This window comes from Stenella coeruleoalba, assembly GCF_951394435.1.
Source record: "Stenella coeruleoalba genome assembly, chromosome: 12".
Taxonomy (NCBI): domain Eukaryota; kingdom Metazoa; phylum Chordata; class Mammalia; order Artiodactyla; family Delphinidae; genus Stenella; species Stenella coeruleoalba.
The window spans coordinates 82,748,976-82,762,426 of record NC_137158.1 but is presented as its reverse complement, the minus strand read 5'-3'; the positions used below and the strand labels follow the sequence as shown (position 1 = coordinate 82,762,426).

General features: G+C 54.2%; 1 protein-coding gene across 1 annotated transcript in view; it reads right to left on the bottom strand.

Annotated features, from left to right (window-relative positions):
- The window catches only part of IGF2R (insulin like growth factor 2 receptor), a 110,776-nt gene that overhangs the window by 15,067 nt on the left and 82,258 nt on the right, over positions 1 to 13,451 (bottom strand). Inside the window, exons 30-37 of the mRNA XM_079938634.1 lie at positions 10,532 to 10,668; positions 9,197 to 9,387; positions 7,690 to 7,816; positions 6,910 to 7,029; positions 6,357 to 6,613; positions 5,879 to 6,097; positions 3,295 to 3,444; positions 1,016 to 1,177 (exon numbers count right to left, since the gene is read on the bottom strand). Coding sequence (XP_079794760.1) covers positions 1,016 to 1,177; positions 3,295 to 3,444; positions 5,879 to 6,097; positions 6,357 to 6,613; positions 6,910 to 7,029; positions 7,690 to 7,816; positions 9,197 to 9,387; positions 10,532 to 10,668 — 1,363 coding nt within the window. The remainder of the gene's footprint in view (positions 1 to 1,015; positions 1,178 to 3,294; positions 3,445 to 5,878; positions 6,098 to 6,356; positions 6,614 to 6,909; positions 7,030 to 7,689; positions 7,817 to 9,196; positions 9,388 to 10,531; positions 10,669 to 13,451) is intronic.

Below are 13,451 nucleotides of genomic sequence, written 5' to 3'. Positions count from 1 at the left end.
GGCTGTGCCCGGGCGCCTTGGCGCTCACCTCTTCCTCTGGGGCCCTGACCCCCTCCAGAGGGCGACGCCCTGTCCACTCTCTGGGCGCCTTCCACACCGAGGCCCTGCCCTCCGGTGGCAGCCCTGCTGGCCGTGCTCCCGCGGGACCGTGGGGGGCGGCAGCTGCGAGACCCCAGCCAGTTCGCCCCCCCTTCCCGAAGCCCGCGTGTCCCGCCTGTAACCTGGGAGCGCCGAGGACTCAGAGCTGAGCGCAGAGTGGCCGCAGCCTGACCGAAGGTGCCTCCCTTGCCGCCCAGCCTCTGCAGGCTGCACCTGCTGCGCACCTGTCAGGAGGGCCTGCACCCAGGCACGGTCTCTGTTACAGCAGCCAGGCCGCTGGCACGTAGGCACGCAACTCGGAGCTCACCGCTCACCAGCTGCCGTCCCCTGGGAGGCAGGGGATCTCGCGGGCTCGGTCCACGGCCATATGACTTAGCAATGCCTACATCACAGGGACGTAGGCCACGGCCCCAGACACGGAACGAACAGTCCACAGCACTCAGGCCGGGACCGGACCAGCCCCCTACACACCCAAACGCGTTCGAGTCGGGGGGCCCACGGCTCCCTCCCCCCGGCACCTCTGTGGTCACGCTGGAGACAGAGGGGGTCCACGTGGCCTCTGCCGGCCTCGCCCCTTACAGGCACATGGTCACACACGTGTCCACACGCGGTCACACACAAGCGGCCACCTGCTCTCCATCTGTGACATGAAGAGACCCCCTGCCCCCTCACCAGGCCGCGGAACCCTCCAAAACAAAGAATCGCTCTGACCGCGACGCTCGTCTCAGGTGTGAGCCGCGACTGGTTTGCACACCGTCCGAGCCCCACCCGGGACAGAGTAAGGCCACCCCCGGCCACGCACTGCCTCGTGGCCACATGTCCTCCGATGATCACACGTGCCACGCTGCGAAATGCAAGCGAGCGTCAGAACCCAGGCGGCGGCCCCGAGATAGCGGCGCCGGGGGAGCAGCGCTACCTTGAAGGTGCTCTTGGAGAGGGTGGACAGGTTGAAGCTGTAGTGCAGCTGCTCGTCCGTCAGGGAGCAGCCCTCTGCCTTCACCTCGTCAGGACACACCAGCGGGGTCTCCCACTCGAACACGAAGTCGCAATCGCTGGTCCTCAGCAGCTTCGGAGTCCCCTGTTTTAAGGAAGGGCTCGGGCTTGAACCCACGCGGGTTAATAAGCACAGCGTCCTCCCTGTTCCCCCGCCAAGTGCCAGAGACACCTGCCCGGGGGCTGCGGGCTCCTGCGCTGCCTCCAGACCGCCAGGGGCTCGGGGTGACCCACGGTGGCCTCTCTCCAAGAGGAGGGAGCCATCGCCCTTGCCAGCGGCAAGGAAGCAGCACTGCCCTCCAGCACTGCGAGGCAGCCCTGCCCACGCCCCAGCTCCTCGCTGCCCCTAGGCTGTGGCCCTGCACCTAGAGAGGGACAGCGTCTCAATGCTCCACGCTGCCAGCTCAAAGGCAGAAAGGGAGGGATCTTTAAACGTCGTGACAGAGAAGTGTGTGAAACCAAGACCCTCCCGCTGCAAAGGACGGAGGCAGGCGATTCTGTATGCATCTCTGCTCCACCGTCTCTGGAAGCTGAGGGTGTTTACAGTAAGGTAGAGAAGTGACCTAGCAAGACATTCCACAGGCCAAGTATCATAAATAAATATAAATCAAGGTGCTTTCTCCCTCCCTCATTCAGCAACAGCCACAAAAACAGACGAGGAATTTCATTTTTAGCTGTAGCTGAAAATCTGTTTTTCTATAAATGTAAGTGAATAAAATACCTCCACTAAAGATAAGAGACAAGGAAATAAAATCTCCTTGAAAGTCTTTCCAAACTTGACTGCACATGCAGCGTGAGATACCGTTTCTAAAACCCCAAATTACTGATCGCTCTTAGCGCACCGCTGCTCCGAGACCAGCGCAAGTCCAGGGTTACCTGCGGACGTGTGTCCAGACGCCCCCACTTGCAGAGACAAGGGAGCCGACGGTCACGGCTTCCCTCGCCTTGATCACTCAGGATTATCCTCACACCCAACAGTCTCTGAACAGGGAAAGGTCTGTCTGGGAGCTGTGGGGCTCTATATGCAGAGGCCCCAGAAAGCAATGGTTTGTTTCTCCCCCTTCTCTCAATGGCGGTACTGTCTGTCCCTCCTCAGCAGGCTGCTGCCGGGCTACTTCCTGCCACTGTCCAGTCACCCATCTGTGGCAGCCACAGCCCCCCTCCCCCCCAAACCTGCTACAGGCCGGGGAATCAGAATGTCATCTTACTGAGATTCTGTGTTACAGAACCACGATCTTTACTCGCACTCCTTCAGCCACAAGAGCCTTAGAATTCATCACCAGGCAGTTCAGGATATGCGTTTCACACACACACACACACACACACACACACACACACTCCTGTAATCAAGTACATTAACACTTCCACATATTCACGTTAGCTGAGACAAATACAGACCATAAGTAGCCCCAGTCCACTCACATCAAAGGATTGTAAGTTTTTGGAGTTTTAGAGATTTCAGAAGCACAGGTAAGGGGCCGAAAGCTAGGCTGCCTGGAGCAAAGAGTTCTCCACTGGAGCAGTGGGTGGGCGCCCAGCTGCCCCTGCAGAGCCATGTGACATCAGGCGGCCCTTCTGAGTCAGTGCAAAACAGGGGCCACAATCTACCAATTTATCTCCCATTCTCAGAGCGAGGTTGAGAGAAAACGAATGCAAAACTCTTTATAAAATAGCACTTTTTTTTAATGGAAACCAGTTGTTTTTTAAATGCATGTAAAACAAAAATCAGTGGCCTCCTTGAAAGTAGATTGTACGAATTTGTTGTAGCTATCTTGATTCCAGAGGTCTTCTTTCGTTTGCTAACTTCCAAAATTTGGATTATGTCCTGAGTGACTACAGCTGCCAAAACATCTGACTTCCGAATAAGATCAGTAATGTTATAATTTTTTAAAAAAAAACTAAAGTTGACACTTTTGTATATTGGTAGGCAAAGGTGAAGGCCGCTTCTATGCTCAAGTGTTTCACATTTTTAAATTACAACAGGCCTCTGTGAGCAAAATCTGCCCTGGTAACTCAGGGTGGGCTGACTTATTGTTAAGCTAACGGCTTTACGTTACTCCATGCGCCACTGGCATGCCACATGGTGCGAGACAGGCGCTGCGAATACAGGCATTCTTGGTCCGAAACAGATTTTACGGGTTTCCAGCTCTGGTTCATCGACCCACACTTTGGCTCCTACCTTGTAGACAGGCGCTCACTTACCATGCTCACACCCCTCTTACAATGAAAGGCGATCAGCGAGGTGTAGTTGAAACGCTTGTTCACCAGACAAGGAGTAGTACTTTCAAAGTTCAAGTAAACTTCGTTAGCTATGGGATTGAGTATTGGAGGTCCTGTGACTCGACCAATATCCTAAACAAAGAAAAAAGCAATGTTTCAGAAAAGTAATTTTTCCCCAAGTTAGTGGAGAAACGGCTAGCAGAGAATTGCAAAAATTACATGCCATCTGTTTCAAAGATGAGTAGCACCTAAAGACACTGGGTCAACAGCAGCTCACTTGAAACGTCCTGACAGGAAGGCACCACAAAGAAACCTCAGTTTGCCAGAGTGGTTATCTGTTTCGGTCCTACATTAATAACAATGGTTCTACTTCTACTCAGGGTCAATTTTTGACGATTCCAGGCAACAGGAATTTCTCTCCCCAGTTACGCCGGGGCGGCTGCACAGTCTCTGGCTCCGGCTGGTGGGAAGCAGGAGCCCACGTGGCTGCCCGAACGATGCCCGTCTCCTCCTGCCCAGCACTGCGCCGGGACAGCTGCTTCCTCGGTGGTGCCCACGGTGTGGCCTCAGGGGGCACTGAGCACAAGCTTACTCACCCCCCCGCCGTCTTCTGCGGCTTCGCACAGCCCCTGGCACACACTGGCTGCTCAGCAAGTGTTTTCGAGCAAATGAACACGCAAGTGAAAGGGAAGTGCCCGGCCAGGAACAGTGTGTATGTACGTGTGTGTGATGACTGTGCGTGTGTGAGTGTGTGATGAGTGCATGTGATGAGTGTGCGTGTGATGAGTTTGCGATGAGTGTGGTGTGTGTGAGATGAGGGTGAGATGAGGGTGTGTGATGAATGCGTGTGACAAAGTGGGAGGTGTGTGATAAGTGTGCGTGATGTGTGCGTGTGATAAGCGTGTGATGAGTGTGATTGTGTGAGATGTGTGTGATGAGTGTGATGACAGTGTGTGATGACTGTGTGATGAATGCGTGTGACGAGATGTGTGATGTGTGCGCAATGTGTGCGCGATGTGTGAGTGTGTGAGATGACTGAGATGAGTGTGGTGACTGTGTGTGATGAGTGTGCGTGTGATGTGTGCGTGGTGTGGGATGCATGTGATGAGTGTGTGATGAGTGTGTGTGATGAGTGTGTGTGCATGTGATGATCGTGTGAGTGACGAGTGTGTGATGAGTGCATGTGATGAGTGTGCATGTGATGAATGTGCATGTGATGAGTGTGATGAGTTTGCGATGAGTGTGATGTGTGTGAGATGACTGTGAGATGAGGTGTGATGAATGCATGTGACAGTGTGAGGTGTGATGAGTGTGTGTGATGTGTGCGTGTGATAAGCGCGTGATGAGTGTGATTGTGTGAGATGAGTGTGTGTGATGACTGTGTGATGACTGTGTGATGACTGCGTGTGACGAAATGTGTGTGATGTGTGCGTGATGTGTGCGTGTGTGAGATGACTGAGATGAGTGTGGCGACTGTGTGTGATGAGTGTGCGTGTGATGAGTGCGTGGTGTGAGATGCATGTGTGATGAGTGTGATGAGTGTGTGTGATGAGTGTGTGTGCATGTGATGATCGTGTGAGTGTGTGGGTGACGAGTGTGTGACGAGTGCATGTGATGAGTGTGTGTGTGTGAGATGAGTGTGTGTGTGTGAATGAAGCCACAACGTGCTTTGTTCACCACTGTGGGGCATGTTAGGTCCACAATGACACAACACTCTAATTAGTTCTCTAATTAGAGAACTTCCTGCGTTTTTTTAAATCTGAGAAAAGGTAGCCAGATGGGAAAAGCAGACTGGATCTGTAAGCAAGTGGTTCACACCAAGGCTTCCCCCTGCACCACTAGAAAGGCTGACACCACAGCACTTCCTGCCAACATCTGGTTGCTCCAGGCCCTGCACTTGTCACGTAGCTACGCCTCTGTCAAGTTCGTAACACGGCCAACTTCCCCACCCCTCCCAACATCTCTCCCCACCAACACCACAGCCAACATCCATTTTTTAAAAGAACATCTAGATACCTTATGACAGGACTCACTGTTTAAAGAATGCAGAGAAACACACCACTTTTGAGATGCATTTCAAATAAAACATACCAAGAATCTGACAAACCGTGAATACAACTCATGGAGACAAGGTTTAGAGTTCCAAATCTATAACGGAAGGCAGAATACCTGGCTATTAGCAAAGCAGCTTATACCCTTAACTACAACTCATTTACCAAAGAACCTGCCTGCACTTCACAAGCGTTTCAATGACACAAGACCCGCGTGTAAGCCAAGAAAGCAAGTTCCATCGACACCCTTGAGCCTCCTGACCTGATACAAAATGGTGTGTCTACACGTGTGCGTCCACGTTGTCTCCCGTAACTGCTGACTACCCTCCTCCGCCGACAGCTCAACGCACAATTCCCTACAGCCCGCCTCCCCTAGTGGACTCAGACTCACGTGGTCCTGGCTCATTTCCCCGTTCTTTCTGCCTAAAAACTCTCCAGTGAAAGCCAAAAACACGGCATGAAGGAGGTTGTTAAAAATCTTGCAGGATGGTCTCCGCCCTTGGTTCCCTACTCACCACGGGGGCGCCGTCGATGGGAACCTTGCACACAGCGGTGCCGGCGGGACAAGGCACCCCGTGCATGGGGTTCAGCGGCTGGCAGATGTTGATGTAGAAGTCAGGGCTGGTGTCAGAGGCGTCGTCCTCGCTCTCATCGTACGCTTCGTACCCCCCGGTGCGGTGGATGAGGGGGGACAAGTCGATGATGGAGCTGCCGTTCCTCACAGAACATTCCGTCTGTCAAGCAGGAAACACGCCTCGTTGGTGTGTGCAGTGCGTGTTCCTGACCAAGGCACCCACGACAATAGAAGCTGAACCGAAAAAGCACGAGGGGTGGAAGAGTGCCCCAAACGCTTGGCTACCTAACGTCGGGCACTTGGAACCACATACGACTGGGGGCCCAGGAGTGGGGGAGACAGGCTGGGGGCCCGAGGGAGCCGCAGGAGAGGTGGAGCAGGCCCGGGGGGCCGTGCCGCACGTGCCCAGCCCGACTCACCACCTGCTCGCAGGCCAGGGGCGTGTGCCAGTAGAAGAAGAGCGTGCACGTCCGCTTGTCCAGGGAGATGAGCACCGGCCTGTCCGCGGGCCCCGCCTCGGGCCTGCACACGAAGCTGAGCACGCTCTTGTAGCTCAGGCCGGCCTTGGAGGGACAGGGGGAACCGTCCTCGTACACCAGCTGTAAGACCTGGTCCACGTACTTCAGCCTCTTGCTCGCCCTGCCCACGCTGATCCTGGTCTGTCCGAAGCAGGCCCCTGTCCCAGACACAGAAGGGAGAGCGGAAAACACGCAATGACGGATTCAAACCACTCGCTTTCCCATGAGAACTTTCTGCAGGACCAGACTTTGAAATTCACAGCCAACACTCCGGAGGGTCCCGTGTGGTTTTAGCAAACGTTACACATCTAGTATTCCGTCACGTGGCCACGAAGCCCCCACACCCCTACCAGCCCACTGCTGCCGATGAAGGAAGGCATCTGACCTCTTCGCCGGAGGGACGCGGAGGCCGAGGCCGACCTCGGGGCCGGGAGGGCGGGCCACACACACTCACCTACACCAGGGGCGCAGTTCTCGTTGTCCCCGCACACGCTGAGGTAGACCAGCCCCTTCTCACTGTAGGCGGCAGTGTACCCGGCCCTGCCGCTTAGAGAGCTCAGGTCAAACAGGTGTCCTGCTCGGGGGAAAGGATGGGGACACCGTGACCCATCACCGGCGCTCACACACAGATCCCGCCGGCCATCGGGCCTCCTGATTCCTTGTCACGTGTCACTGCCCCCCTTCACTGACGCGGCCCCCAAAACCTTCCTGACAGCTAGAAAGTACCCAGGAGACAGCAGCTCAGGGCGTCCTCCTGCGCCTGGGCCACGGCGATTCCAGTGGGGTTGGGAGGGCCCGTCAGCATCCCTCCCGCTGCCAGTGACCCAGCCCCAAACCTTTCCGGGCCCCAGAGCTGAGATCCTGTGGTTTCCTCGTTGCCCCACGTCAACTCTGAAAGGAACGGAAGACTGACTCCAGCTCCACCAGCCTAAAGCTTGGGACCAGCACCCCAGAAACGGGAGTTACGGGGAGCACGGCTTTCAGGGAGGTGCTTAGTCTCTTCTCCACTGAAGAACCACAAGTCAACAGGACCGGGCAGATCCAGCAGAAAAGGCCAAACGCGCACCCACAGGACATGATGCTGCTGCCCCGTAGCCTCACACTGGGTCTCTCACCGCTTGCGTGCACACGCGCATGTGTATGCACGTGCGTGTGTGCCCACGTGTGTGCGCGCGTGTGTGTGCACGTGTGTGTGTTGAGGGTGTGGGGACGGGTGGCCGGCAGCGGCCCTCACCTGTGGAGGGGTTGGTGACCTGGCAGTCGTCGTGCACGTTGCTCTTCACAGGGCAGGCAGCGGCCGTAGGCCAGGAAAAGGTGTACTCGCAGTCCTCTACGGCACTGAGGAACATGGGCCTGGAGTTCTAGAAACAAGCGAAGGGCAGACAGCTGCTGACAGGGTGCGCGCCTGACGCAGGTAACAGCGCCCACTGGCGCCAAGCAGGAGCTCCCCTGTGACGCACCACAGGCCCGTGACACACCCGTCTCGGTGTCTTCACGGGACGAGGGCAGACTGGGGAGAAGCTAAGGGTCAGGGTTTGCTCCTGAGATACCCCTGGGGGCTTGACACACACAGGGTGAGACAGAGCCGGAAATCCACTCAGGGGGCAGGGACGTTTTCCTACAGCTAAGGCTGTTAAGGTGGGGTCGGGGACAGGGTGGCGAAGGATGCTCAAAAGGGCTACTGTGAGGCACGAATGAGGAGATAAATGATAAAGTCCTGAAAAACAGAACCGACATCTGTTATGATGGACATAACAGGAAGACCCTCAGGGAGAACTAGTCATGAACTAACTAACCCCTCCACCACCCGGGCTAAGGCTCCCTGCCTCTCAGACGTGTCTCGTCCACACGGCGAGGGTAAAAGGGTAAGATTCGTGCAGCAGCGCCCTCCTTCCCAGATAAACCAGCCCCCGGCACCCGCGTGCAGAGCCCTCCACGGACCAAGCAGCTGTCTTGCTCTGCCGTGAGCCTCTCTCCTCAGATACACAGCAGAGCTAGTCTATGGGGGCCCAAGAGTCCGGACCCCAGCAGCACAGGGGTCCAGGCTCAGCCTCTGCACAGCCTCCTGAGGTGGAACCTCAGCTGCCACCCCGTCAAGGGGGCAGACCTCAGGCTCCTCCCGCCACAGCTGGCCGCACGCAGCTGGACAGTGGTGCTCTGTCCTGACACTGAGGATGGAGTGCACTGGGCCAGCCTGACCTCACTCCCGAACCTTACAAGACAGCACACAGGCTGCACCTTAATCTCCGTGGCAGAGATGCTCCCGCGGTGAAAACACAGTCCAGAGAAACCATTAATTCCGCCCCCACCTGCTGCACTGCATGTACCAACCCGTCAGGGAAGGAACCATCCAGAGATGAGACGAGAACCCAGTTACCACGCACCAACCACAGGCCAGAAACAGTGCCCGGCGCTTCACGCCGCCTCTCTCTAACCTCATGGCGATCTGGCAGGACAGGCCGAGCTCGTGCTGGTAACAGGTGCCCCGTTTAGGGAGGTTACCAAACACCAGTTCTCTCTGCGGCCTTCAGGGATCTGAGTCAGACTCCCAAGAGAACCACCGAATTCTGGAACAAGAACTGCCAGGGTGGACACCCCGGGACCACGGGCCCGAGCCGCGCCGCCCACGCCCTTTGTTAGGCTGGGTCACCCGGAGCTCTTCAACTCATATCCCAGGAAGTGAGACATCAGTCTCGCTGACCCTGGACTCGCACTGGGGCCGAGACAGCTGCGTCACTTACGACTTGGCTCTCGCTGCACGAGAAGCGGATGGTGGTTGACTTCTTCCGGATCTGGTCCGGACACGGGTCACCATCAACGTACCTCAGGAGAGTCATGCCCTCGCTCCCCTGAGGGCCATCCCTCACTCTGCCCAGGTTCACGGGCTTGGAGCCACCCAGCAGACACACGGCCGCCTCCGGAGGGCACGGCTCTGCAGCACAAGCAGAGACAATTAAGAGTGACCGTCAGCCCCTGTCCAGTCTAGGACTTAACAAGGGACGTAACGTCCGGCACGTGACACAGTTGATTCTAACAATTACCTCAAAATATCAGTGATTTCTCTCATTAAGTCAGATGCCAGTGACACCGTGAGTTCTCACTCCATGAAACGCCGTTTTACCACAGATGGGTTGGGGGTGAGCATGAGGTGTGGGGAGAATTCAAGGCAGAACAGCCTCAATTATTTCTGATCCCCAAACGAGATGAAGCTGAAACACCTAGATTACGCCCGTGGAACATTTTAAATGGCCTCTATTCACGTGCTACCTTACTTTAAGAAGTCACCAAGAACTGTGCCAATCTCCCAGTCCCCGAAATGTCTGAGTCATCTGCGCTGGGTAAAGAACGGGTCCCACTTCGTGGATTAATAAGAGGCTCGGCGTCACAATCTAGCCAGCATACAAAGCGAGGGGAAGTGGGCCACGGCCTCAACCATGCAGGAGAAAAATAACTTTCTGGGTTTTTGTTTTTTTGTAAAAAAAAAAAAAAAAAAAAAAAAAGACAGCAGCAGTGCCCACTCTGAGTTGAGCCAGACAAGAGGCTGCCTCAGCGAGGCTGCATAGAACTCCAAGAAAACGGGACAAGTTTCGTCCCCAGGATCCCAGGGGGCCGCGGGCGGCACCACGGTCTCCGTGGGCTGCTGCTCCCAGTTGCACGGCCGCAACTGAGTTCTAGCCTCGTTACCGGCACCAAGGGTCTGGGTGCATCCTAACAAGACCCCACCCACTCTGCTCTCAATGAATACAGAGGGCACATACCCAGAGCTCCATTTCCCACCCTCCTATCTCCTGCCCTGGCTAAGAATTACCTGCCACGGTGATTCTTTCTACCTACCCTCCAGCTCCCCACGTTCAAACAATGGTTACAACGCTCCCAACAGAGCCTTCAGCACTGATTTATCCTGGGCCACGCCAGGGATAGGTCATGAAGACCCTCAGATAATTCCTCCTGCTGCTTCTTGGCAAAACCACTCATGTGTCAGAGAGCAATGCGCCATTGAAGAATCCGTCCTTACTTCCTCTTCACCCATAAATTCACTACAAGCCATGAGCACCTCCGCCAGAGACCTCACTCACCCGAGCCGGCCTGCGGAGCCAGAGACTTGCACACGTTGATGAGGTAGTGCTCAGTGGCTCCCGTCCTCGTGACGGCTTCCCAGTTGTCACTGTACCTCGACAGGGATGAGAGATCGAAGGTGTTCCCAGCCCCGTCTCTGAAGGAAAGAAAGCACCACGGTGAGGTTCGGCTGGATTCTAACGGAGTCTAGCGCTCCGTCTGCAAAGGATCAGTATAAAGGCAGAGTCTACTCCCGACACCCTGGGAATCAGACCCTGCCAGGGACAGAACTCGACACTGGACTCTCCCAGATCCAGGCGGAACCAGCAGCAACACAGCTTGAGTTCAGGAAATGTCAAGCCTTAGCTCAACAAAATTATGTATTAACCAAAAAAGGCTAAGAGTAAGCACCTGTCCTGCGCAGGCCGGTGAGAAGACAAGGGTACACAGACAGCTAAGACACGCAGCGCCCAGGGCAGCCCGGGCAGCCCTGTCCAAGCTGGAGGACACCAACAGTCACTGAAATAAACCAGGCTGACGTGGACCTGCTCAGGTAACGGTTTACTTACTGCATGAACCCCAAGTAGGGACAGACACCGAGAGCCAGCCCTACGCCAGGTGCAGAGTTAATGGTAAGCAAGACAAACACTCCCTCTGCAGGGCGCCAGACCCAGGTGGAGACAGAGGACAGCCACAGGTGCCGCTTCACCAGGCGGTAACCTCAGCACATCAGAGGGGACTGACTGCGAATCACCCATTCATTCAAAAACTACATGCCAACTGGGGCTACTGTGTTGAAGGAGAGATAAAAATCCCCCATTTTATGAAGTCTGCAGAAGTCACAAAGTAATACTGTAAAACGTACAGACGTCAGGTGGCAATTAGAGCGAAGAGGGAAAAAGGCAGGGAGGTGGGTATGAAGTTTGGGAGGGGAAAGAGGAGATGAGATTTTAGACAATGGCCGCAGAAGGCCTTCCTGAGGAGGCCACCTCTGAATAAACTCAGAAAAACGCGGAAGAGCTAGTCACGCAGGGACCCGGCAAAGCGCAGCACACACAGGCAGAGGCAGCAGCGGGAGCAAAGGGCCTGAGGTGCAGAGAGCCCGGTGCACTCACAGGAGAGCAAGGAGCCCCATGTGGCTGGAGCAGAGCAGACACGAGGAGTGACACAGCAGGGGCTGAGCGTAGCATCACATGGAGCGCTCCAGCCAGCAGAGACGGCTTCACCGCATCGAGGGGCACAGCAACAGCCTGGGCCGACTTACAGTCTAACGGGGCCACGGTAATCACTGTGCGGGACTAGCCCAGCGTGGGTCAGGGGCCCCCTGAGGGGCCACTGCGGCGATGCAGGGGCGAGATGAAGACGGCCTGAACCAGGGCAGGGACGTGCTTCCGCAAGAGAGAACTCTAGATATTTTGAAAGTTGATGGGCCATAAATGGGATGAGAGCGAAAGGATGGAGCTGGCATTGATACCGGCCTATGTGGGAGACACAGGTATTTGCAAAAGCAGGTCCTCAAGAACTTCATATAATGGACCATCTGATAGAAACTTATTGTAAATGGTTAAAGACCTAAAAGAAGAAATTGAAACTATAATAAAAGAAGGGGGGTAGAATGGAGGGAAGAAATGATGAATTAGAGTACCAACAGGGACTTCCCTGGTGGTCCAGTGGTTAAGAATCCACCTTCCAATGCAGGGGACGTGGGTTCCATCCCTGGTTGGGGAACTAAGATCCTACATGCCCTGTGGGGCAACTAAGCCTGCACGCTGCAACTATCGAGCGCCACAACTGAAGAGAAGCCCGCATGCCACAACAATGATCCCATGTGCCGCAGCTAAGACCCGACGCAGCCAAAATAAATTAAAAATTTTTTTAAGTTAAAAAAAATAATAAACTGTTTCTAAAATAAGTTTTAAAACAGAAAGAGTACCAAACAGAACTCCTAGCATGAAAAGGACAGTCATGAAAATTAAAAAAGGGGAACAGTCAAAACAGCAAATTAAATCAGCTGATAAGAGTATCACTAAGTTGGAAATAGGTCTAAGGAAACAGAATACAGTCCAAAAACAGATAAATAAGATATCTAAAAGACATGGTGAGGGCTTCCCTGGTGGCACGGTGGTTAAGAATCCGCCTGCCAATGCAGGGGACAGGGGTTCGAGCCCTGGTCCAGGAAGATCCCACATGCCACGGAGCAACTAAGCCCACATGCCACAACTACTGAGTCCACATTCCTAGAGCCCATGCTCTGCAACAAGAGAAGCCACTGCAATGGAAAGCCCGTGCACCGCAACGAAGAGTAGCCCCCGCTTCCACAACTGGAAAAAGCTCGCATGCAGCAACAAAGACGCAACACAGCCAAAAATAAATAAATGAAAAAAATAAATTTTTTTAAATTAAAAAAATAAATAAATAGAAGACATGGTGGATAGAATAGGAAAGCCTAAGATATGATTAATACAAGTCCCAGAAGAAAAGAGACAGAATAGGTTAGAGGCAACCTTCAAATATACAATCATTGCAAATATTCATAAGTGAGTAACAGACATTCATCTTTAGCTTAGAAAGCATCAACTTCCAAGCAACATAAATAACAAAGCCATACCTAACAAATCAGACTGAGACTGCACAACAAATACGAGAGAAAAGATACAGAAAAGGTAGGTTATCTACAAAGGAATGAAAACAGGACGGACGGGGGCAGATTCTCTAACAGCAATACTAAGCACCGGAAGATGGCAGATTACCTTCAAAGTGCTGACACACACAAAAAAAGTATTCACCTGGAATTCTGTACCAAGCTAGTGACAATAAAACTAAGCCTTTTCAAGTAAAGACCAGTATTTAACTCGACAGAGTCTCTGTTCGAACCACCAAGCAGTGTGACTCACAGTGAAATTTGTACCCAGGACCAGTCAGCAACCATGGAAGGAGCCA